The 27,836-nt window shown below is 36.7% G+C and overlaps 1 protein-coding gene across 6 annotated transcripts; it reads right to left on the bottom strand.

The window, feature by feature from the left end:
* Nucleotides 1–137: 137 nt before the first annotated feature.
* Nucleotides 138–26,474, bottom strand: LOC105319299 (multifunctional protein CAD). Of its 6 annotated transcripts, none has more exons than XM_034483401.2 (42): nt 26,140–26,474; nt 25,604–25,873; nt 25,433–25,491; nt 25,002–25,085; nt 24,353–24,494; nt 23,786–23,957; nt 23,287–23,472; nt 22,960–23,061; nt 22,542–22,824; nt 21,980–22,213; nt 21,610–21,831; nt 21,201–21,389; nt 20,748–20,993; nt 20,415–20,552; nt 19,912–20,162; nt 19,476–19,722; nt 19,255–19,353; nt 19,048–19,149; nt 18,841–18,963; nt 17,088–17,270; nt 16,699–16,917; nt 16,375–16,542; nt 16,074–16,256; nt 15,774–15,878; nt 15,356–15,683; nt 14,430–14,596; nt 14,092–14,256; nt 13,779–13,910; nt 13,424–13,625; nt 13,112–13,227; nt 12,591–12,806; nt 11,928–12,141; nt 11,779–11,817; nt 11,108–11,271; nt 10,871–10,948; nt 8,950–9,091; nt 8,770–8,840; nt 8,407–8,532; nt 7,177–7,332; nt 6,552–6,653; nt 2,175–2,269; nt 138–1,660 (listed from the first exon to the last, which is right to left on the bottom strand). In XM_034483401.2, the coding sequence occupies exons 1-42, from the start codon at nt 26,231–26,233 to the stop codon at nt 1,558–1,560; spliced, it is 6,717 nt and encodes a 2,238-aa protein (XP_034339292.2). In that variant the 5' UTR covers nt 26,234–26,474; the 3' UTR covers nt 138–1,557. The 6 variants fall into 6 exon arrangements, with proteins under 6 accessions (XP_034339292.2, XP_034339294.2, XP_034339293.2 ...); XM_034483403.2 differs by having other exon boundaries at nt 26,136–26,474; XM_034483402.2 differs by lacking the exon at nt 11,779–11,817.
* Nucleotides 26,475–27,836: the final 1,362 nt, after the last annotated feature.

Consider the following 27,836-nt stretch of genomic DNA (forward strand, 5'->3'; position numbering starts at 1 on the left):
CAAGGAAAGAGAAAATATGATCTGGACATCACTTGTCAGACTAACTGGTTACGGGTACACTGAGCAGGGCACTTTACGCATGTTATTAATGAAAATCTTGATCATATACTTCACACATGGAATAATTAACACAAAAGTAGGCAACAAAATAGAATTTTATTCATAAAGCAAAATTCTTGGCAGCAAACAAAGTGTTTGTACAAAGCTCTATAAAGTGTAAATAAGTTTTGAAAACAAAAATAAATCTCGAGATTCTTTAACTACCATAATTGTTTATGCTTCCCACTTGATAAACTACAGTTTACAACCGAGAGATCAGTAATGATCCCACATTTTAAGAATGGCAGACAGCCCTGTACAAAAAGTTTTGTTTTGTTTTTTTATTTCTATCTGTCTGGCATTTAATATGAAGTCAATCATCCTCAATAATAGGACAGCCTGAGAAAAACTGAACATACATTGTATAATATTCTTTTCACTCAACAATAAACATCTATATTTGCAGAATTTACACACATTTGTTCATATACAGAAATGCTGGCGAAAACAAAAATTGGAATTCATGTGAATATATAAAGGCAGTGGAATTAGATGGAAATGATTTATTGGGTACATGACTTCCAGGCTTATACGCATAGGCAGTAAGATTAAAACAATGATTCACAGCTAAGGGTGTGGATAAACAATATGATTAAATGGACATGAATCTCATGTTGGTGAACACATATACGAGTATATGGACAATAGGGTTGTATGAACAACGTATTGGCAGTAGAATAGACTGGAATAGAATACACCTCGTTTCTATCTGATTAAAACAAAGAGAACATCAATGTATTTCAAAATTAATATTATAAAAAAAAAAAAAAAAAACATCCAAAATCATAATGATTCAATACATATTATTTCTATATAGACTTGTAAATGGTAATTATTAGCACTTGCTATCTAGCACTTATAATGATCAAGTGTCGTCACAAAAATAAGACATTTGTTCAAGAGCACAACTTCTGTCTCTTACGACATTTTCCTGAATCACAAAGCAGTGTATTACACTTTGGTCAAAATATTTAATCATATTTCAATACGATGAACACAAAAAATGACTTAATAAAGCAAGTAATGGCCACTTTTCCACTAAAGATCTCCAGTTGTGTGACTTAAGTAAGCTCAGGTTGAACTAAAGCAAGTAATGCCAGTCTATAGCTGAGGCAATAACAAGTTTAGAACAAAATACTGTGGAATCCTTAAAATTCGTGGTGGCTCAATTATCGTGGTATTTGTGGGTAAACCTCTCCCACAATTTTAAATCCGCATGAAAATAATTTTAGAAAGAGTTATCTTTGTTATTTAACAGTAACAGACACATCCACGAAATTACATTCCTGCGATTGAGCAAAAAAGTCACAATCCATGAAAATTGGGCCCCACAAATTTAAATGATTCCATAAGAAATGTAAATTTTATACAAGAAAAAGTTAGTTTTGTGGTGATTAGTTTCTGATGAGTAAACTCAAGTTTACAACTGAAGCAAGAACTGCTAAGTGAACAGCTTGATCAGCACTTGCCCAGGACCAGGGCCAGTAATGCCATTCTGACATACATCCCGTTCTCTGCCTGTCTGAAGTACGCTGCGCGAGGATCCGAGTCTAACTCAGGACTGAAATAGAGCAAAGATGGACATCAGTCAACTATATTTTTGGTCAAGATCTTCTACGTTGATGAAATAATTTTTTACAAATAAAAGCTGAACACTAATCATAAAAGGGATTGTCCCCATATTTCTCTCTCCATGCCGCTATCCCACCAACCCCTATATAGGCCAAAGACTCCTTACAAGTATTTTGCTGTAGAGGTCTCATCTCACATCACCATTTTACTCAGTTACCCGCAATAAAATCTTCAAATTTCATACCAGGACAAATGCCAACAAATATACAGGACAATGCATTATATGTAAACAGAAAATGCACATAAAACAAGAAACAAAAGCACAAAATGTAAGACAACACAAGGAATATTTCACGTCTGCCATGAGGTTCAGGTGTGCAACCAGGTGTAACAAAATCAAAGGGATTATATACCCATGTACTGGTGCCTGTTTATCAGTAGTGTTCAGCTTCATTATATCTACTCGGTCAATGCATTGGATAAGAACTAGACATGGTACTTACTGAATTTCGTTGACCCGGGGTAGTGGATGCATCACAACCATCTTCTTCTTGGCCTTCCTCATTGTCTCAGGTACAATGACATACTGACCACACACCTTAAAGAGAAAACACTGGATTATAGATATACGATAGCTTGAGTCAGGTTCTTAAAATTTACTTTGTAAGGTGCTGATCCAACTTGATGTCTTCTGAAGTTAATCAGTAGAAATAAGCTGAAGTGCATCTCCTTGACTCAGATCAGAACTTTCTACAGAGAATTTCAGAGACTCCAGTTCTGAGAATCATCATTTCAAGGTCAACAACTCAAAACACATCTGATTCATTAGAATTTTCAACACACATCACAATGTTGAGAAAAGAGAGTTCTTTTTCCCTTTTTTTTGCTTAAATTTTAGAAAGGACTCCTTTTATAATCATTTAAACTTCATATTTTGTCCTGAATCCAAACACCTTATTTTATGAGTATAAGTACATGTACAGGCCAAATATTTTTCAAAAGATACAACCTATACCTGGTTTCAAGGAATCTCCTGAAACATCATCGTCTAAAGATACTTCATTGACAACAATACAAATCAATACAAGTACTATGTGATTCTCGCCAACTAAAATGCCAATATATTTGGATTTCAGTAAAGATTTTCTTAAATGCCGAACATTTTTACCGGGTGGTAAATCTCAGGTGAGGGCGGGGCTTAATTATTAGAGGTGTGAAAGCCTCCGGGGCTTGCTGTCTACCTGTGGTCGTGAACGCTGCTAATCGCTATACACAGGAGGCAAATTAATATACAGGAAATAAAGAATTAGTCAGAATTGGTCTTAGTTTAAATATTTTATTGTTCTAATGACCATACGAAGCGATTTTATACGGAAATGGTATGTGTCGTCCGAATTTTCTCTAAGCACACGTGTGTAAAGCACAATTGAAAAATGCCGTAAATTAATTCTGCTATAAAAGTTTAACTCAGTACATTGTGTTTAGCACTAGACATGGTTTAAAAACTTAATTTTAACAATTATAATAGTATAAGAAAACCATACGATCAGTAAGAATGTGGAATGTAAAGACAGCCATTATACGTCGACAATTAATGGAGTTTGTTTTCCATGGAGTGACGTTTACATGCACCAACTTCCAACTGAGTGAATTACCAGTAAATATAGGTTTAGTAGCACAGTGTGCGTTTGTTGTAAAAAGAAAATTTTATATGTTTTGGAGCTGTCCATGCATGTTCGTGGAATTTATTAGGTCACACACATTCAACATAATTCAAATATAAATTGTGCTATTTTCAATCACTGAATAATTATTTTTCATAATCAATTTTAATACTGGTAATGTTTAAAAATCAATTTTCAATTCCCCCTTTTTAATTCATGACGGAAGATATCAAAGATAAAGTTGTTAATTGCTAGTAAACAGAAATCCGCGGACCTGGCAAGATCACGCTCGGACGATCACGTCAATCAAACTGGGTGCTATTGTTTCAAACTTGATTGACAAGCGGCATCATTTTGAAGTTTGTACAGGTAAAAAAGGGGGCGTTTGTAAAATGTTCAGCCTTTAAGAAACATTATCATCAAATGTATCCTTGACTCAGATCAGAACTTTCTACAGAGAACTTCAGAGACTCCAGTTCTGAGAATCATCATTTTCAAGTCCACAAATTTCACATATTAAAAGCATTTAATTTGTATCCAAGTCTTAACAAAGCCTAAATTTTCAATACACTGATAAATTGGTTAGAAATTTAATTGCAATACCCCTTTATATTATTTTAAAACAACTTACAGCTTTCTTTTACCTCAGTGTTTTAAGTATTGGGCACACTAATAACAAATGTTAAAACCCTAAATAATTAAAGGGCTAGAAGTTCAATTTATTACCCATCAAATCTACCTTAAATATTTTCCAACATGTTTTTAAAAAAAAATCATTAACTACTGCTTGGTAAAGCTTTAAAATTACAATTTTAATTAAGCATTAACTGCACCTCGTGGAGTCAGATCAGAACTTTCTACAGAGAATTTCAGAGACTCCAGTTCTGAGGATCATCATTTCCATGGTGATGCCTTTTCTTGATTAAAAACTATCAGGTTCATCGCGTGGAGAGAGAAACATGTCCTAACCTACATCTGTGTAGCACGGGCATCTCCTTTATCTACTCTGACTGTAGACCCTCTATCCATTATTTCCATAATTTTGACTCTCAAATCCTAATGCTCATCACTGAAATATTAATCAATTACTTACCCCTCCTTTTCTTTAAAATATAAATCTTTTTAAAAAAAAAAAAATAAAAAAAAATAAATATATATATATATTAATTACCCTTATGAATAGTTAAAAAAAAAAGAACTGAGAATTTTTAAAATCAATACATCACCCTATTACAAATTGTTTGTTTGTTTTTATTAATATAATCATTTTCTTTAAAACCGATATTTATTTTTATTCTAAATGAAAAATCCTTGACTCAGATCAGAACTTTCTACAGAAAATTTCAGAGACTCCAGTTCTGAGAATCATCATTTCAAGAATTCAAAGCATTAAAAACAAATTGATAGCAATCCCATAATGTTTTTGAAAGAATTCATAACTTGATAATTAATCATTCATAAAACCTGCCACTACCTTTGTTATAAAATTTTGGTTTCTTGTGTTTAAATTCAATGCAAGTTTAATCTTAATCCTAGACACTGTTTGTGGCAGAACAAAATTTAACTCAAATTTTTAAATATGCAATCAAAACTATCATATTGAACTTGACAAAATTGGAATGCTTGCAGGCTAGCAAAAACACAACTCTTCACGCAGTATCATTCCACCTCAAAATTTCAATGAAATAATACATAATTCCATTATCTCTCATTTCATTTTAAATCAGATTATCAGAATTAGTATAAATCAGTTCATTCAAAGCATTGCTTGTGTTCTCTCACTGACGTTCAAGCACAGAAATTGTTGTAATCATTACTGTTTATACAATTTATAAATTTCAAACAAAACACTTTTTTTTCTTTTTGTTGGTTTGTCTTCTGAATTGCAATATATACAGTATATTTATTCAATAGTTAGGAATAAAATAGATGAGACGATGTATGACCCTTTGTATTTGAAAATTTGTAATGGTCCTGTATAGTCCAAGAAATATTTACTTTTAAAACTGTATTTTATAAAATCTATACAAATTGACGCCAACTACTATTAATAAAACCACTGTCCTAAGTTTCTTCAATGAGAAAGGTTAAACTGCTTTAGAAAGAAAACAAGGAGAGCAGTCCTCAAAAGTAGAGTACCACTCATCAAACACAATTTTTGAAGGAAAATAGGAGACCACTCAAAAATATACAAGACAACCAGCCAATCAGTCTTTTGCAGAGTGCATGCTGCTTACAGAATGTCTCTGGTTTCATGAACAACCATGGACTTACTCTATACAGCAAAATTCAATGTAGCAGTTCATTCAAAGCATTGCTTGTGTTCTCTCACTGACATTCAAGCACATATATAGGTGTAATCATCACTGCTAACCTTGCTTTAATTACAACAATCAAAGTTAATCAGCTTAGACCTTGTCCATTTTAAAAACTGTGAACACTGGATCCAATTTCTGTTCAATTTCTCTCACTGATGCTGGAGAGGTTTTTTGCCGCCCGTAGGTTACCAGTAGTTTGTTTAGCATTATTTACTGTTTTATATATGCATAGCAAAGGTCATCATAATATCGGTATATACTTATGCAGATAACCATAAATGGCACCGAGTTGCCTGCATTGCTGTTTCATATTTTTAATTTTAAAAAATCCACAAAATCTGAACTGCTAATTCTATTTTGTTCCATAACAGTATTTAAATCACCAAGAAAAAAACATAAAAGGTTCATTCTTACAATAAATAAAATTCTGATTCATAAAGATCAATGTGACATTGACTTTGCATAATGGCCTTGAACTATAAAATAATCATTAATTTACAGTCTTCAAAAATCAAAATTAATCTAAAATTTTGAAGAAAAAAAAAATTGAAGATACACAAATCATATCCAGACCTATACTGTCAGAGACAAACAACTTTCAGCAAGGCGTACTGTATGCAGCCAGGTCATCAGAGTGCCACAAAAGACCACAACAAAACAGATAGTACTTGTGGACCTCAATCAAATCAATTAATACAGGGAAGAATTACCTGTACTCAGGTAACATGCAATTTAGTTTGAGAAGTTAACAGTTCATTCAAAGCATTGCTTGTGTTCTCACACGGATCATTCAAGCACAAAATTTAGTAATCATTACTGCTGAAATCAAGGGCTTCTCTGCATCGCAGCCAATGCTTTTTTTTACTTTCCCGAACTCTCATAACCTTTGACCCCTCACCTTTTTGTACTCCTCCTCACTGACGAATCTCTCCTTTTGTATACGAGTCATGTACAAAACATCAGTGTCGGATAAGACGTCCTCTAGAGAAGTGAACTCTGCCTGCACAATCAAAATTCCATAGAGTAGTCAAACTTGTCATCATTGTTTCTTAGGCTATAGTGGCAACTGATGTTGTGAAATCAGATAATAGGTTGTCAGTAATTCACTTCCACAGTTATATTTCAGTACAGGTCTGTGAAAATTATCATCACTCAACATAATACATCTACACCAAAACTCTACCTATTATAGATAGAAATGTTCACACTGCGTCATACTAAAGAATTTAGGACAAAGTCGTAAATATGTTTAGTCTCATGGAATGGTATTTATTGAATAAAACTTAAATAAAACCATTTAATATATAAAATTATTTTGATTTTCATAAACATATTTTACAGCCATTAGAATAAAACATTGCTTAGTTTGTGATGAATTAGCATTTATTAATTTGGTATTAAGTTCTTTTATACAACACAGCCCTGATCTAAGATACAGCAAAGATTCAGGATTTGTGAACATTAACCAGGTAATCCCCCCCCCCCCCCCCCCTTCCTTTTCTATCCGGCTATATCTTATTTACCTGGGATACTCCCTTGGCTGTGACATCTCGTTTTACGTCCTCTGGCATTTTCAGAGATTCTGGTGACACGTAACACAGATTGACTCTGTACTGCGTCAACAGTCGCGCCAGTGAGTGAACTGTCCGGCTGTTTTTCAGATCACCGACCATAGTAATCTACAAGTACATTGTACAATTATAGAAAGATGTGATGATATTTTAATTAGATGTACATGTACTGTTAAATGGGACATCTGCTCGTTTTGATCTCAATGCTGGTCAGAAAATTATTCCTTCTACAGATGTTTTTACTCTCAGGACAGGTCTGTGGTGTCATCATTTCAGCACAAAATCAAAACCAGCAGCCGACATTTGCTTTACACATACTGTAAATGTATTACATTTGTTTGTGTATTTTCTTCAGCGTTTTTGGTCAAAAGCGGCTTCCAGGAAATAAAGTAAATTGCTAATACCTAGCATACTTGTATAAAATGAGTACTTTCAGAAATGGGCTGAATTAAATCCACACTAACTTGTAGAAAAAATATTTTCCACCAAATATTGCACCCACTTAATATAAGTTCACTGAACTGAAGTGGTGGTGATAAGCGCCTGTGTATACATTAATTCAGTAAAATACACAGTAATCGTCTATCAAACTGACATCATTCAAGTTGTCTTAGGTATTTCTTAATGACTTTTTTGCCAAAAAAAAAAGACATATAAGTTTATAGAGAAAAGAGATACAACGTAAAATAGATTTTTGATTAATAACAAGCAATAAATTTTTTGAAAGGAAAATTAATTCTAATGAGGATTGATTCAACAGTTTCAATAGGCAAAATAAAGCAATGTACTTTGGCTAAGCAATGAAAAGAAATCTATTGCTAATTCAAGTTAAAAGCAGGCTTTCCTTATCCAAGCAATATATCTCAGTGCATGCATGTCATCAACAATGATTTTAGTGTAGCATTGGTCAGAAACACTCATCTCACCACTGTTTTATTTCAGGACAGGTCTGTGAAAATATCATCATTCCAATGCTGGAGCTTCAATACATTCCAATTCATTTATTTACAGTCAAAGCAACAAGACAAATGACAAACAACATTGAAACACATTGCAACATTCATATTATAAAAAATTACTTCTAAGCCTTTCATTAATTAACTTACAAGTGCAGTAGGATATATAAGATATACACAGCCTAGCTATCAAGCTCTAACCCCTTGCATGTCTACAGGTACTCACTGTGAGGCCGTTGACGGTCCCAATTTCCTCCCGTATGGTGAACACGTCCAGCAGAGCCTGTGTGGGGTGTTCCCCCACTCCATCCCCGGCGTTGATCACAGGCTTCCTACACATCTTAACAGCCTCCTGTATAAGATAACAACCTTGATGACAATCAGCTATCACCTACATCTATAAAGAAAACTGTAGGGTATCCTACACAGATATACAGTCTACTTTACGAGTGAACAACCTTGCAAATTTTTGTTTATCATTATCTCAAACATTTCACAATCAAAGTAATTTATCTGTAATCAGTTTTCATGAGTAAACAACCTTAATGGCAATCAGCGTTATCATTATGTAGAGCCACTATGTTTTTACCGTCATGACACCAGGGGTGGGGTGCCGCATCACAATCACGTCTGAATACCCAGCCATCATCATCACAGAGTCTGAAATACAGCAACATCTCATCTTATACAGGTAATGCAATATCAACAAAAATTCCTTCTACAATAATGCAAAAAATAAGAGATTTTAAGCCTTAACAGCATTACTGACCATGGAGGGACTCTCCTTTCTGGAGGGACGACATTGAAGACTCCAGGGTGACTACACTACCCCCCAGTCTCTGCATGGCCGCAGAGAATGAACAGCTCGTTCTTGTACTGACCTCAAAGAACATGGAGGCCATGACCTTACCCTACAGACAGACATGAGCTTGGTAAATAAAGAGAGGATGTGTAACAAGATTCACACAGACCAAAGTATTTCTCTTAAAGCAAGTATAAAGAATTGTAAACTATTATAAACAAGATATCTGTGAGCCAATGCTCACTAGTGATACCCCCGCTCTGATGTGAATATGCAAAATAAGCAAAGTCGACATTTAACAGAAAGCTGGCATCTGATTGGTACAGAAATATATCCCACAATATGGCATGCCTAAACAAATAGTGTGTTAAAATTTCAAGCATCTGCGATAAACAGTTGCTGAGAAATCTTTGAGGAAAATTTGTTTGAAAATTTTGGCTAAAATAAACAAAGTACTCATTTAACCGGAAGTTGACGTCCAATTGGTACAAAAATATATCCCACAATATGGCATGCCTTAACAAACACTGTGTAAAAATTTCAAGCATCTGCGATAAATAGCTGCTGAGAAATCTTTGAGGAAAATTTGTTTGAAAATTTTGGCTAAAAATAAACAGTCATTATTTCACAGGAAGTTGACGTCCGATTGATACAAAAATGTATCCCACAATATGGCATGCCTATACAAATAGTGTGTAAAAATTTCAAGCATCTGCGATAAATAGATGCTGAGAAATCTTTGACGGAAATTTGTTTGAAAATTTTGGCTAAAAATAAACAAAGTCGTCATTTAACAGGAAGTTGACGTCCGATTGATACAAAAATATATTCCACGATATGGCATGCCTTAACAAACACTGTGTAAAAATTTCAAGCATCTGCGATAAATAGCTGCTGAGAAATCTTTGAGGAAAATTTGTTTGAAAATTTTGGTTAAAAAATAAGCAAAGTCGTCATTTAACAGGAAGTTGACGTCCGATTAATACAAAAATATATCCCATGATATGGCATGCCTATACAAATACTGTGTTTAAATTTCAAGCATCTGCGATAAATAGTTGCTGAGAAACCTTTGATGGAAATTTGTTTGAAAATTTTGGCTAAAAATAAACAAAGTACTCATTAAACAGGAAGTTGACGTCCGATTGGTACAAAAATACATCCCACTATAAAGCATGCCTATACAAATACTGTGTAAAAATTTCAAGCATCTGCAATAAACAGTTGCTGAGAATTCTTTGACAAAAATTTGTTTGAAAATTTTGGTTAAAAAATAAGCAAAGTCGTCATTTAACAGGAAGTTGACGTCCGATTGGTACAAAAATACATCCAACTATATAGCATGCCTATACAAATATTGTGTAAAAATTTCAAGCATCTGCAATAAACAGTTGCTGAGAATTCTTTGAGGAAAATTTGTTTGAAAATTTTAGTTAAAAAATAAGCAAAGTCGTCATTTAACAGGAAGTTGGCGTCCGATTGGTACAAAAATATATCCCACGATATGGCATGCCTACACAAATACTGTGTAAAAATTTCAAGCATCTGCAATAAACAGTTGCTGAGAATTCTTTGAGGAAAATTTGTTATAAAATTTTTCCTAAAAATAAACAAAGTCGTCATTTAACAGGAAGTTGGCGTCGGATTGGTACAAAAATATATCCCACGATATGGCATGCCTATACAAATACTGTGTAAAAATTTCAAGCATCTGCGATAAATAGTTGCTGAGATAAATGCGACAGAAATTTTTGTTACGGACGGACAGACAGACGGACGGACAGACAGACACACAAGGGTAAAACAGTATACCCTCGGAGCGGGGGTATAATTACATACATGATGACAGGTAACTAGTAGCTATAATGCCAACAGGTAATTCGGTTACCTTGAGGATGTAGTCCAGGGGGCGGTCTCTCAGCACAGCTACTCTGAACTGGTGGGCCAGGTTAAACAGGGAATGTAGCTGTTCAAAAATACAAAATGCTGTCAGTCTGTGTTTACTTGTAGTCATGGTACAATTATGTACAGGGTACTTTGCATTTTGTTGTTAATTTCATCTTCATTTTCTTAAATTTTAATACTTAATTAACCTGATTAATCTCATGAGAGTACTTAAGTTTACCTGGTCCTTAGTGAAACTTTTCACAGACAAAATGTGATGTCCTGTGACTCCCTGGGTGTAATACGGCATCCCTGGGGGCTGGGGAATTCCATGAGGGACAGGGGGAAGGAAGGCTGGGTCCCGTCGGCCATAATCACCCGCTGATAAGTCACGCTCCCGGTATTCTGCAAGGATTCTTAGTTTAGCAATTCTTGTTTAGGTCTTGAAAAAAAAGAAGCCACATTTACGCCAAAATACTGAGTGTTAGTCAAGCAGATACAGTAATTATTGTTCTTTCCAGTATGTCTAGCAATGTCTACTGGTTCAGCATGAAGAAGCTAGTTCTTATCCCAAGATTAGTAACCCTCTCCTGCTCACCAAGTGATTTAATACAGATGCATTACAGCCACTGAGTTAGTTTCTGTCTATATACAGTATTTATTATATTCATAAATAATAACCAAATAAAAATTCCTTGACCTTAAAATAATACGGAAAGTAATCGTTAGTTTTTCTATACAAATAAAGAAAATTTTGGACCTTCCACACTACAAGTAAAGAAATCTAATATTTTGCTTTGCAATGGTACTCCAAATTGTGCAAGAAAAGAAATAACAGTAAATAAGCCATGCATCTGACCACTACACAGATATCGATATGCACAATTGACCACTACATATAGATCATAGTACCAGGTTCTGGTTTAGTAGTCTCAGGAAAATCATGTAATGCTGTTTGAAAAAAAAGAAAAAGAGATGATGTGAAAAAAAACCCACACAGGACAACTACCTCACTCAAACAACTCAGAGCCGTGTATAGTAGGGCTGTGTAAAACACTTACCGTAACTCGGATCCACCAAGCGGGGGCGCGAGCGGTCAGACAGGTGGGTGTGGATCAGTTTGCGGGGGCTGGAGGGTTCAGACGAGGGTTGGGAGGAGCCAGTGAAGGAGATCGGGGGGATCTGAACATGCAGCTGGTCCCCTGATCCAAGTGGGGCAGCAGTTTGCAAGACATAGCTTTTGATATCCGACCCAAATCCTTTGGGAACCAAAATCTAGAATACAAGGAATCTAATTCAAGAAACACACATCACCCATATATGAGTAATGAAATGAAACCTGTATTGATATTTGAAATGAAAAGTAAACTTGCCTAACTTATTCATCATTTAGCAAATACAATACATTTCAGATTATGCATGTCTACCATGATTTAATATCTGCATTGGTCAGAAACACTCATCTCAACACTGTTTTATTTCAGGACAGGTCTGTGAAAATATCATCATTCCAATGCTAGAAAGGATTTCTTATACACTTCAATATTCTGTCATCACCATGTTGGCACTCAGTTAAAAATACAAGACAAATGACAAACAGCAGGTTTTACATTTCAATATTTTTGTCAAATTTCAATTGTAATGGTAGAATCTGGGACAGCCAAGGTTGTTTAAAACATGCATAAAAAGGAATCAATTGCAGCAGTCGCAAATCACATTCATACCTCATTTTCAATGTAGGCCACCTCTCCCCTCAGAACAGTCCTCATGACTTTACCAACCACCTTCATGCCTGCAAAAGGAGTCCATTTTGATTTGGAGTAGGTCATGTGATCAGGTATGGTCCAATGGTGTTCTAGATCCACCTCAATGTATGTATCGGGCTGATCTGGCAGACTGAAGATCTTTTTTGGATTTGTATGAAGCTTGGCAACCAAGTCCTGTTCAAAACAGTGGATAGATAACCTCAACAGGAATTCTGTACTTAAACTATTACTAAAACTATCGTGAACTATGTAATCATTTATATTCTTGGTTGCTCAATTTTCTTGGATATCATGGGTTCCCCTCAACCACAAATGATGAAAAATTATTCTTATTCACATAAAAGAATCCATAAAATTAAATACCCACAAAATTATAAGAGAAGACATGGGAATCTATGATAATAATTGAACCCATTGAATTTAATACATGTAGTTTCCAAAATCTATGAAAATTTCATGACATTTGTCCTTGACAATACCTCTATGGTCAGTCTCCCATCATGGACAGCTGTCAGTAGCAGGGGCAGCATGGTCTCCAGCCCGGGGAAGCCTGGCGGGGGCTTAGCACTGTTCTTCTCCTCCACTGCATGGGGAGCTGAAACGGACCATTCAATCAGAATAATTATACAGCACACATTTCTCTCATTAGAAACTTTAACAATAAAATGGTCCCCAAGAATTTATCAAAGATCTCTTTTGCAACCATACAATTCCTCTATAAAGAGGGGCTGTGGTATCTGTACAGAGTTGAGCATTATTCATGGTTTATAGCTTTTGACTCAAGATCCTACCATGATCTGTGGCAAAGCAGTCAATGATGTCAATGTTCTCCCACAGAGTCTCCTGATCCTCAGTTGTTACCAGGCATGGCCTGACCTGACCTCTACTCTGACCTATCCTATCAAGGTCGTCAGAGGTCAAGAACAGGTGATGAGGGGCCACTTCACAGGTTACAGCCAATCCTCTCTCCTTGGCTGCTTTTATGACCAATATCTGAAACACAAAATAGGGATATGAACATTTCTAATTTACAGGTAACATTCCTGTACATCCTCAACACATGTTGTTGTAATTAATCTGTCATTAATTAACTTTCATCATTAAATGTTTAAGAGGTTTTCACTAGTATAACGAAGTATAACCCACCTCCTCTTTCCTTGCCACGTGACAGATGTGTACGGATCTTTTGTACAGTTCTGACAGCAAGATCACCGCGGCCGTGTGTGTTCCCTCTGCGTGGGCACAAATTGGCAGGTGTTTTGGCCAATGCTCAAAGTGCTGTACATTACAAGATAGTTCAAATTAAGCATATGCAAAAAACTACACATTCAATAGTCCATCAATTGAAAGGGGCATTATAGATTTATTAGAAAATCAAATATCTTACTCTTTATATTCTCAAATACTTTGTATATTACTGGACAAATGTTTTAACGATGAAGACTGTGGTTTTTATTACCTTCATCCAGACTGATAAGTCATTCAGCTTTAGAGTTGTGAAGGTCTCATTTAGGTACATCTTCAGGGCACAAGCTTTGGGTGAGATAAGTGGTAGTGTGGTATAGTTATCACTGCTGGCTCCAAGGAATATCCCATAGTCACAGCGAGCTCCAAGTCTGGCCAACTAAAACACAAAATATCTCCTTCATGAATTTCAGATCTTGCTTGTACAATTTGAGGCAAGTCTTGTAAGATCTCCTTTAAGAATATCAGATTTCGCTTCACAATTTTTATGCCTAAATGATTTATAAAATAATATGAGACAGACGAAGAGAAATTGGCCAATAATTTCCTTGCCTTTTGGGTCAGAGTGAGGGCTGCCTCGTCCACTGTTGGGGGGTTGGTGTTGGGCATGGCCAGGATCATGGTGATACCACCAGCCAGGGCCGCCGAGGTGGCACTTGACCAGTCTTCTTTGTGGGTGGCTCCCGGCTCTCTAACATGGACATGCACATCAATCAAACCTGTAAAGAAATAATTTAAAACACTCATGCCAAAAAAAAATTACATCAAAGTACCAAAAATAACAAGAATAGAATTCCTATCGACCAAGGCTGATTTAGGAACTTGACCAAGGTATTAGTGGTATAAACATTTGGTAAAAATTTCATGTAAATCCGTCAAAATTTGTAGGCATGAGAGCGCTTACAAGGTGAACTTTGGGATAAAACGGAGTCATTATTGTGGTCAAAGTCCCATAACTCCAACAAAAAGTATCGACCAATTCTGATTTTCGAAGTTGACCAAGGTATTAGTGGTATAAACATTTGGTAAAAATTTAATGAAAATCCGTCAAAATTTGTAGGCATGAGAGCGCTTCCAAGGTCAATTTTTGGATAAAACAGAGTCATTATTGTGGTCAAAGTCCCATAACTCCAACAAAGAGTATCGACCAATGCTGATTTTCGAACCTGACCAAAGAAACAGTGGTATAAACATTTGGTATAAATTTAATGAAAATCCGTCAAAATTTGTAAGCATGAGAGCGCTTACAAAAAAGTGTGACGGACGGACACACGGACGCCCGCCCGGCATTTCTATGTCCCCGCTCCGCGTTGCGGCGGGGGACAAAAATTAACCAATGTTTATTCGCTCAAAGTAGCACACATCAAAATTAACCAATGTTTATTCAAAATTCTCTTGCAAAGGAAACAAGATCAAAGTAGCACACATTAAAATTAAGCAATTTGAAGTCTATCTTCCTGTGAAAAAATTACACATACCTGGCAGTCTCATGACCCTGCTGGACGATATACAGTCAATGTGCGTTTTAAGGGGAGGAGCCATTCCATTCAGGCGCCTGATCGACTCAATCAGTAACTTGGAACATTTGATGTCAGTGATTAGGGGCACCGAGTAGTCCACTGCCATTCTGCGAGTCTTGTATCCCTGGGTGACAAAGGAGGATGCCCGGTAGGACCCAGAGTTCCTCAGGGGCAGGTTGATGACCAAGTCAAACATGTTGTCTGACAGGTAGTCGGCAATCGTCGCTTGTTCCCCACCATTCTTGTGGTCCCCTGTATCCTCGTAGGGCCAGTCTACAGGATTGACCTTAAGGAGAGATGTACATGTTGTAGCTTAAGATATTTGTTTTGAGGAGTTAAACTGATCGTTGCATGTTACACATCAGTCGTACTTTACCTTCAGTCCATGCTCATTGTAGAAATCGGCTGTTCCCATGCTGGCATACAAGCTGTATCCCATGGTCTGTAGACTTTTGACGGAGGGCAGTAACTCCTTTTTATCCTGCAATCAAAAAATGATATCAAATCTGTACAGCATGTACCTATTCTTTTAGCATCATTGATAACATTATTAATTTGATATTATTTGATAAAGAAAAATTTAAGCTTGAATATTGTATGAAGCAGCCAAATACCTGCTAATGGAGTAGACCAGTTGTACGTTAACTGCCTATACAATAGGCCAGTTGAACCTTACCTTGAAGCTTCCAATGGAGAGGAGAATGTTTTTCTTAGGAATCTTGAACCCTGTACTGATAATGGCCTTTAGGTACGCTTCATATCTGTTCTCCCCAAAGCAAGCCACTTCTCCTGTACTAGCCATCTCCACACCGAGCAACACATCCGCTCCTTGTAGCCGTGAGAAGGAGAATACAGGAACCTGAAGTGAATAAAGAGTGAATTTTTGTAAATTGGAAAAAATGAACTTTGAATAAATTATCCATATATTTATCATTCGTATTATCTATATAATCAATCAATTTCAAATAGAGGCTGACCTTGACCCCAACTCGTCCACAGCCATACAACACATTGATTGGCTCTACCACTTCTCCCATTATCACTCTGGTTGCCGTGGCAATGAAGTCGTGGTCTAAAGTCTTGGAGACAAATGGCAGAGATCTGGAGACTCTGACATTGCACTCTATGACCTTCAGCTGGTTGTCCTATAAATAGTACATGAAAATGTGATACCTATAGCGATGACAATGCACTTACAAATCAAAATCTGTTTTAAGTAAATTCATATGCAGCATATGTTCAACAGGAGTATTCATCCCTGTCTCCATAAATAGGCCACAAAGAACCCAAAAGACTGTTACCTTGGCGATGAGCTGCAGATTGAATGGACCAGTCACTTCTAGAGCCCGACCAATAGCGCAGCAGATGACCCTGATCTTGGCCAAGGTTTCTTCGTTCAGGTCCTGAGGTGGGGTCACTAGGGTGGCGTCCCCTGAGTGAACCCCGGCGTTCTCCACATGTTCTGACACTGCCATACAGATCACCTCTCCGTCGGCCGCCACCGCATCCACATCTATCTCCTGTAAAGACAAGTCTACTGTAGTCAGGAAGTCTAGTTTAATGTAAGCACTATCTTTTAAAAAAAAAGACCAGATCTAAACACATACATAAACCAAGCTGTACATCCTTTTAAGGTATATAATATATTTTGTTAACATTGTGAAAAAAACAAGGTGTATTGTCCACAGACCTTGGCCTCCAGGATGAATTTTGAGATGACGACGGGGTGTTCCTTGGACACAGCGCTGGCCTGGCCCAAGTAATCTTCCAGATCTTTGTCAGAGTGGGCCACATTCATGGCCGCCCCGCTTAGAACGTAGGATGGACGGACTAAGCAGGGATAGCCCACCTCCTTGCAGAAGTCCTTAGCGGCCTGTAAACAGATATAGAATTGGGGGAAAAAAAATCATTTTAATTGCAAGATTCGCAATAGGGAAGAACTCAATTTTCAAAAGAGAAATGAAATATTTAGGTAATATCCTTTTCAATATGGTAATATACAGGGGTCCCACTGGACCAAAAATCCTTTTCGCCACTTTAGCGCGGCACGAACGACCTATGTTTTATTGCTATCATATTACATATACATGTGCATGTACATGTTTATGTAAGTCTGTATGTTTTAGTTATTAATATTTTGAAATTTTTAAAATATGCATGTATTGACCAATTTTTTGTATGTACATATGCACTCTCCTCATTGACATGTTTCCATTTGCATCACTAAATGATTTCCAAGATGTATGGTATCAATGCTTTTGAAAAGTTAAGATACTAAATTTCTACAGTTCTAAGTTTGAGATAAAATTAAAACCAAACACTTTTTATATAAAGAAACAGATACAAAAATGACTTTATGGATTCATACACATACTAGATAAGAAAATGGAGTGAAAGCCACAAAGACATTATTTCTTCTGTTCTAGACTAATTTAAAATTAACAAGCTACAAGTAAACAATCCCTTATTTTGACAAGCCTGATGAAAAAATAAAATATTCTGCTGGGTTTTATGTCAATAAGTTGCATACAAACTCACACAGCTTCAATAAAACGTTATTTTTTTTTATCAATGTGCATATTACAATAAATAAAATCCTTTGAAGAACTGCCCATATTTATCCCACTTTGGTGTGACTTTGAGAATAAATAAATATTTTTAGAAGGCAATTATGACGCTGTCTGTAAGTCAACTGAATTACATGAAAACTGTCATCACTTGCAGTACTCTGATTATTTCTATGGCTACCGGCTACATTGCATATAGTATTTCATAACTTCTAAACTTGGGAACAAATATTATTTAAGTTTTTTGGCTTAAAATTTTAAACTTATGATATATTTCTTATTTTGTTTATAACTAAAGAAGTTTAGCAAGTTCAACAGTTTAATTAATTAGCCCCATTCTCAGATTACGATCTCGCACCTTTAGGGCTTAATGTGAAAATAGTTGACTTCAGTAAGACACTTATTGTTAAACAATTGACCACTTCCAAGTGTTACATAACAATTGATGGTCTGAAGCCATAAATAACCTGGGGCTAATATATGGTCAGAGCTGTGTGCACTGAAGCGATGCGAGATTTCCGGTTGCACGTGGTGATTGAATTAACACAGACTGACCGAATAAACAAACTGGTGGGAAAAAGAAACACATTTTAAAACTTTAAAAGGAGTCACAAAAATTGGATTTTCGCCACATTTGGATTTCTTTTCGCCACTTTAGAAAAAAATTCGCCATTGGCGAAATTGGCGAAGCCCAGCTCGAGCCCTGGTAATATATTTAATCAATGAGGAAGCATTTGATCTGAAAACAAAAACATTAATTTCTTGCAATTCTGAATGCTAATTCAAAAATCTAATGGGTTCTCCTTGCGTTGTTCAATATACAAATGTAGTTGTGCACAACTAGTCTACTTTCAGTTTTAATTACTGATATCTTACCTGCACAGTAGACAGTTCTCTCCACATAGGCTGATGGATTCCCATGTTATCCAACATACGGGAAAATTTGAAGCGATTCTCTGCATTATCAATGCATTCTGGTGATGTTCCCAATATACGAGCCTAAATAAAGACAAAATGAATTCAGATATTTGCGTGGTAAAGATGAGTTTACTGAATCTGAGGTTTCCAAGACCGAGTCCTTACTTGCTGTCTGTGTAGAGGCATGGCAATGTTGTTGGGAAGCTGTCCCCCTACAGACAATATGATGCCCTCTGGATTCTCTAAGTTGTAAATGTCCATTACTGTCTAAAAACAATACAGAAAATACTGTAATTGATCAATAACTGGGAATTTTAACTGCTCACACCATGAAGACCAATGAACATGTATGGTGTGTATAGATTTTCTCACCTCAAAGGAGATCTCGTCGAAGTAGAGCCTGTCACACATGTCGTAGTCCGTACTCACAGTCTCTGGGTTGTAGTTCACCATTATGGTCTTGTACCCCATCTGTGAAAACAAGTAATTAGTTACTACACAGATATCTCGAGAGATCAACCAATCAAGAAAAACATGCAGGCAAGCCAAAAATTCCTACATCTATGAGAAATTATGAATATGACAAGTGTTACCTCTCTCAGACTTCTGATACAGTTGACAGCACACCAATCAAACTCCACACTGCTCCCGATTCTGTACACTCCCGACCCTATCACCATGATGTAGCCCCCTGGGAAGGAGACGTCATTCTCTGATCCGTTGTACGTCAGGTACAGGTAATTAGTCTGAGCTGGCCATTCGGCTGCTACGGTGTCAATCTGCTTCACACATGGACAAATCTTTAATTCACTTCGCTTCTTGCGTACCATTAACTCTGTGCTGTAATATAGATATTGATAAATATGATTATCGGTATCAATTATTGTGTGGTCAGTGTATCTTCACATTTCCTTTAGTATTTCTTCTAGACAAAAATTTCCCAAATAGTCACCGTCAGATTCTCAAAATCTTGTTATCCAGTCTTCACATCAGAACAATTTTAAACTGTTAAACAACGAAAGTACGTACCTTTCAACAGACTTGGCAATTTGTTCATCACAAAATCCCAGTTTCTTGGCCTCCAGCAGCACTGCCCTGGGAATGCTGCCCATCTTATCTCTGTACCGCTCCAGTCCTGACATACAGTCAGTGATGTTCTTGAACTTGTGGAGGAACCACCTGTCTATCTTGGTGAGCTCATACAGTTTGTCCACACTGTAGCCCTGCTTCAGAGCCCCTGCCAGCACAAAGATCCTCTCATCCGTAGGCTCCCGTAATTCCTGTTTATTGAAAACATTTTTTGTTAATAATCTTTTTCTAAAACCTTGATATTTAATTTTGCTTCATATCAGTATAATCAAACATATATCTACAAATATTCTTAAGTCTGCATTTCTGAGTTTCAAATTAACTGCTATTTTATAAATTTATTTGATGTAGTTGTATTAGAAATTGACCAGGTTCAGAAAGGAAACTGAACACGATCCAGTACCTGATGCAAGAAGTGCCAAGTGGTAAAGAACCAAACTTACCCCCTCAGATACTTTTGTAAAGTAAGGATCAAAACCCATTGCACTCGGATCCATCATCCGCAGGGCCTTCTGTACGGCTTCCTCAAACCTGCGACCAATGGCCATTACTTCTCCCACACTCTTCATGGAGCTGCCAATCTGTTACATCACAATCAAACTGTTTGTTATAACACTTACATCACTAAATCAATCTTACTGTTCTCTTATTTTCTTTGGCTACAGGACCAGAGATTTATTAAAATGTGTAAATGAGCCCGAAATACAAGTATATAAAATGTGTAGACAGTGAATGATAACATTTTCTAATTTCTACATTTTTTTTCATAAGTTCACCTTTGTGGACACTCTGGAGAACTTCTTGAGATCCCATCGAGGAACCTTAACCACACAGTAGTCCAAACTTGGTTCAAAACAAGCCGTCGTGGAGTTTTCCTCAGAATTTGTGACAGAGTTTCTCAGAACTGGCAAGGGGATTCCCAGGGACAGTTTGGCTGCCACATAAGCAAGGGGATAACCCGTGGCTTTACTAGCCAGGGCAGAGCTCCTAGACAGACGGGCATTCACTTCAATGATGAAGTACTGAAAACAAACAGTAAATCAAAACAAATTACAGAAAGTAGAGTAAGCAGTAAAACTTTCTTTACTTTCCATGGTATTCAGAATGATTTATCACGCAATTTTATTCAACTTCCCTTTTAAAGAAAATATTCAAGAGGGGAAAGGTACCGATCACCAATTATAAGATACAGCCTTGATAAATCCATGCACTCCCAAACCCGTGCTTACCTCCTTTGACTCTGGGTTGAGAGCGTACTGTATGTTGCATTCCCCGACAACCCCCAGGTGTCTGATGACCTTGATGGCGGTGGTCCGCAGCATGTTGTACTCGATGTTGGTCAGCGTCTGACTGGGAGCCACCACTATGGACTCACCTGTGTGGATACCTAGTGGGTCCACATTCTCCATGTTACATACCTTGAGGAAAACAATGTAGACTTTAAAAAACAATTCTGAGAAAACAACAAATATTTGTCATTAACCTTCCATTATCTGACATGTGCATGTATCCAGATTATGAGTACTACACAAATGGAATTTGTAAATACAATGGAAGTGATATTCTTGTTTTTATTGACAAGATTGAGAATTCTATAGTAACAAAAAAATCTTGAAACACTATTATCTAGCCTCTTACTGTAATGCAGTTGTCAAAGGCATCCCTGACCACTTCATATTCCACCTCCTTCCAGCCCTTCAGAGATTTATCCACTAACACCTGGCTTGTGTGAGCAAAAGCTGCTGATGCCAATGTAAGTAGCTGTTCTTTGTTGTCTGCAAACCCAGATCCTAGTCCTCCTAAAGCAAATGCTGCTCTGACCAAGACTGGGTATCCTAGTCGCTCAGCTGCTTGTACAACCTAAAACACAAATAATCAAACATGTCTACATGAATTCTTCTTTTTGTTGACTTTGAAGTAAATGAACATAACGTGAATTTGAATGTTTATAAAAATAGACAGAGTCTAACTATATTGATACAGATCTGTACAATAAGGGACATCTGACCTGTTCCACTGTGTAGGCGGCTTCACTTGGAGCCACAGATTCTCCAATTTCTGCCATTTTGTTGGCAAACACCTCTCGGTCTTCGGTCCATTCGATGGAGGCTACCTGGGTCCCCAACACCTTGACCGCATACTTCTCTAGTACCCCAGTCTTTGTGAGTTGCACCCCACAGTTCAACGCCGTCTGTCCCCCAAATGTCAACAGCACTCCGTCCGGACGCTCATTCTTAATCACCTGCAGCAAACATAACATCTTTATTACACAAGTAATAAACAAGTTGTATTTACAACTGTACACAGAATGAAAACAATATCTTCACAATCATCTATTGCCAGACTGAAGCAAACCATTACTGCATACATTATCCATTCAGTGTTTCTGCACACAGTATGTAAATACATTCTGCATATAGCCCAAATCAAGTGTACTATATGTTTATTTCTATAAACTCTATTCATTTCTGTACATAATTTGTTGCCAATGAAAACACTTTCAGAACCACATTGTGAACTTGTTTTGTGTGCTAATTGCATAAATAAAGGACATCATCATCATCACCTACCTGAGTGACGTACTCTGTTGTTATGGGCAGGAAGTACACCTTGTCGGCCAGTCCCTTTGACGTCTGAACAGTGGCAATATTAGGGTTAATCAGGATGGTCTGTATCCCCTCTTCCTTCAGGGCTTTCACTGCCTGGGAGCCAGAGTAGTCAAACTCTCCCGCTTGACCGATAGACAGGCCTCCAGAGCCCAGGATCAGGACTTTCCTGGGGCGGTCAGATGACACAGGGGGTACATGAACAGGAGTCTGTAAAGTCATATACAGCTTCTCTTTCACTGTGGGACTAAAAAGTTTACAGCACAAAATCTTAGTAATAATTAATCTCCCAAAATAACAACTTGAGCTTATATTACATGTGTATGGCATAGGCTGCACTAAATAAAACTTTCAAACATTTTGTAACTAAAATTGACATTACCTGTTCTGTCCTCTTTTATGCAGAATAACTTGATTTAGGAAAACATCAAACAGGCACTCCAGATCCCTCGGCCCTCCCATGTGTTCTGGATGAAACTGCGTACTAAAATAAAAGAGTTTGATTCAAAAGCTATTCTGGGTGATTAAGAAAAAAAACCTCAATCAATCAAAATCAAAAGGAAGGAGTAATTGGCCTGTAATCGATTACTTTTGAAAGTAATCGACCCCATCCCTGGGAAGGACTTAAATTACTCTGAACAAATATAGCTTCAATAAAATAGGATAGTGTCCATATCAGCACTGCAGGATATACACTGTATATATGTACCTAAAGAATGGCTTTGTGTCATGTACAATGCCTTCATTGGTCTTGTCGTTGGCATTGATGAACAGACTACTCCAACCTTCTGGAAGAGTACCTCCATCCACTGCAAATCCGTGGTTTTGTGTCGTAATGTAGCAGCGTATCGTGTCGTCGTAGGTACATGGCAAGTTATGTCCCCTATTTCCATACCTACAAGAAACAGGTGTAAAATTTTAGACATGCATACAAGAGATTGTTTTGTTCACCAAGTTGTTTCAACTAGTTCTCTTCAATGAAAAATAATGTTCCTTTTTCACTGTTTTACATTTGCTCTAGGATTTTTGTTTTTTGTTTTTTTTTACTGAAATACCCAGTTCCCTTTCTTCATCTTATAGCTATTTTTGCCCAGTTTATTACTAGTTTTTACCTTTGGTTTCGATTCAAATTTCTAATGCTCACATCAATTATCATGTATCATCAAATATCATGACTACCCTTGATCATTCCCACTAAGTACACCCACCTCATTTTAAATGTTTTGGCCCCAATGGCCAAGGACAGGAGTTGGTGACCCAGACAGATACCAAATATGGGCTTGTATTTCTCTTCCTTGACCACTCTCCTCAAGCTTTCGATGGTTGCCTTACACATCTGGGGGTCTCCTGGGCCATTACTGATGAACAACCCATCATACTCTGTACACAAACAACACAATGTTTTCATCATAGCATAAAACATCTGTTAACAGGTATATTCTAAAAATTGGCCTCTAGTCTCAATTGCTTGGTCTCTACCAAAATTTTTCTGGTCTACATTTTGAAAAAAAAAAATACTTCACATTCTTTATTTTTTTTTTTTATATTTTAAAAGGTTACATAAACACATCAAACTAACTTGTTTTACTGTTCTGGGGTTTATCCATGCTAAACAAACTAGATTGTCATTTTACACTTCAAAATTGCACATTATCACGTAAAGGAAAAGTCTTTACAATGCTTATTAAGTTGCTTTTAAGGCCTTTTCATTTGAGAAAGATTGTTTGCACGAGACTTTGTATAATCACTCATATAGTATTAAACATGATGTTTACCATCACTAGAGATCTTGTAGTCCCATGGCACGACCTTGACCTTTGCCCCCCTCTGACACAGACACCTGATTTGGTTGTACTTGATTCCACAGTCCACGGCTAGAATGGTTAGTTCTCCCTTAGGATTGTACACAACTGGTTCCTGTGACGGAAGAGAACCAGGTTAAAGAACATCTAAAGAACCAATTTCTAAACTTTGATACATAGTTTCCTCCTTCGGTTCCTCTGAGGCAGTTTTTACAAATCTATTTGGGAGTTTCGATTGTTAAATTTATTCTCTCCATGACTTTTGTCAACCTATTTCTTTCCGATGGAATGAATGATAAATTTTTTTCAGTATATTGTAACAGTATTTATTTAGAAAGTAAAATACAAACAAAAACACTTTTCCCCTAATTTTCATTGGTACTACAACAAAAACTGCTTGATGGTCTCAAAAAGCCTCCTGTTGCACATTACTCTCCTTCTATTTTGACACTTTCTATCACAGGTGTATAGTTTTCACCTGCAATTAGACAGTGCCAATACAGACGAAGCTTGTTTGTGGTTTCTCTGGGCAGCTGCAGGTCTAAACTCTGAGAATCATGAATGATCGATGAAATCTATAAAACCCATTAATATAAGAGACTTCAGTTTGTTCATCTGTTACCTTTAGGGAGACTTCAGACACTAGGTTAATCTTGTTTGGATCTATCAGTGGGACATCAGAGCTTTTCATTCCTTCCACAACAATCTGAAACAAAAAAATTAAAGTCTGAAATCTTAGTCGTTTGTCAAATGATTAAAACCAACTTCATTACATACTGTAAACAAACTTTTATTCGCAGCGACTTTATTTCACGGTCAACTGCCGATAAACTGGTTCGCAATGACTTATATTCATGACCAAACCTGTATGGCCGTGTTATAACAAACATTCAACAAGGGCTGGTTTGCGTTATTAGCGACGAAGAGGCTCCTGCTAACTGCACGAAAAATTTCTGGCATGTGAATAAAAGTTGGTTTACAGTGTTGGTCCTTTGTATAAAAAGAAATGATATATGATTAGGAAAGTCTTTGTACTGCGTGTTCCAAGCTCACCTTCCCAAGCATAGTTCCCTTCTCACGTATTTTCTTGGTCAGAGACCTCGTATCTAAACCTGATATTGAAAAAAAAACCTCTTGTATTCAAATATCCTTTGTTTTAAAATCAGCAACTTTGATTATGAGTTTTTTGTTTAAATTTGAACACCGACACTGACATGACTTTACCATACAGTCCAGGGACGTTGAATTCGCTGAGCCATTTAGAAAGCGATTTTACTGCGGACCAGTGACTATATTTTTCCGTCACATCCCCTACAATAAGCCCGGCAACATGGATTTTAGCAGACTCGAACCATTCAGTGAGCCCGAACTCATCTTTCTCCTCTGCAGGTATCCCATAGTTCCCAATCAAGGGATAGGTCAGGATAAGTATCTGCTTACTGTACGAAGGATCAGTCAACGACTCAGGATATCCCACCATTCCAGTCTGGAAAACTGCAATGCGAATGCAAATATACAGCTGTGCAGGTACACAAGTACTCAACATTTATAATTAATTACGGAAAAAGTTGAAATTATTTATTTACTTTCTTTTACTTTTTCATAACTTATTAACAATTAGAGTTTATAGACATTTATAAATTATAGTCGTTAGCCAATGAAAAGAAAAATAGAATCCGCGTGGTCTGAATTTAAATGCGCAATTTTCAATGTTAACATAAGTGCATGGCCATGCATTTTGGTCGCGTTCACATACCTACCTACTTCTCCAGGAACGCTCGTCTTGGCCCCAAAAATGAAACCGGGAAACCGCGTCCCATCTTCCAACTCCAACCAACCATTGGTGGCTTCCATCTTTAAAGCTTAGCAAACAGCGGCAGCGTGGTCGCTCAGTTTTTCAACTGAAAGTCGAATAAACTATCGTCAGCGACCCATGGCAGTCAGTGCACTTTGTTAAACACTAATAACAGCGTTACAAACAACAACTGTGACGAACTAAGATGTGCACGTGGTATAATAGCAAACGTTTCTTCACTCATTCGACTCTCATGTTGACCGCCATTTCTATTCTACATGCACGTGTGTTATAGTAAGGACGATAACTCGCAGGCGGGTCACGTGACAGTGACATGACATAGCGATTGGTGAAGAACAACGAAAACTTATAACGTTACATGTATGTTGGCCTAGACAAAACGTGAAAATTATTTTTCACATGAAAATTAAAGGCTGAATAAATAAAAAAATATATTAATAAATAGAGAAATAACATTCTTTTGCAAACCGATTTGATCATTTTGAATGCTTAGAATAATTTTGAAAAATTTAAAATTTATTTATGAAAATGATTCGTCTGATTTTATACATCATACCGGAGTCTAAGTACAGAAAGTCTACAATTTGAATTTCAGGAAATTATTTGAAAGTACAATTAAAAAAAATTTTTTGTACATGTACATGTAGTAATGACTGTGCGATTTACACGTCCGGCGCTGTCCAGATCCGGGTCGATATCTGCATGTAATATTTATAATTTGAATAAAATGCCACATTTTTTACTCTCAAAATATGAGATTTCACAAGTCTCTGTAGGCGGAAAGGGAAGTGCAATTGAAATTTACTGGAAAAACCAGAGAGGGTATGGAAAATTCATCTGATGGGCACGAGCAACTATAATCAGTCGCGCGACCGTGAGATGGATCCCCTTGAAGGTCCTTAATCCCACTCCAAGATTTAAAACACGTGCACACTTCCTTACGAATTTATTCACACAGTCACACTTTCTTCTTAAAATTTGGTTACCGGATATTTGATCATGAAGTATTTTTTAAGAACTCTCTATACACTAATAATTTTTTTCCCTTGAGAAAACTTAATCATTAATAAAAAGGAGAAAAGTTATAAAGTATTTTATTACTTTATTCTGTCTAATATAATGCTTATATAGAATTCTTATTCATTCGTTCTCTACATAAAGCTTACCATGGAATAGGAACTTTAAAGTGCATGTACAGTGTAAAGTGTGGCAAGGGATTCAAGTATAATACATATGAAGAAAATATTTTTAAAAAACATGAAAATTATATATTAAGTAATTAATATGACATATAACATAAAACATGTACGGGAGGATAGAATTAGATATGTAGGGATTCAGTTTTTTCTAAGGGGGATAATTGTGTTTGCCGTGGGTGGGTGGGGGGGGGGGGGGGTAGGGGTGTCCCGATGCCTTTTTCCGGTAAATTTACTAATTGCATTTCATAAATTCCTCGACCCCTCTGCCTCTAGATTCGCGCTGTTAGGGGACATTATTGAACATTACACACCGGATACAATAATCAATGCATCCCACTCTTACCATATCATCTCATGTATTTATTCCATATATTTTAAAATAACTATATAACCGTGATGAGCTGTTACTCGATCGATTTCATGATATTTTTTTCCGACTGCT

This window comes from Magallana gigas, chromosome 3 (genome assembly GCF_963853765.1).
Source record: "Magallana gigas chromosome 3, xbMagGiga1.1, whole genome shotgun sequence".
In the NCBI taxonomy this organism is placed as follows: domain Eukaryota; kingdom Metazoa; phylum Mollusca; class Bivalvia; order Ostreida; family Ostreidae; genus Magallana; species Magallana gigas.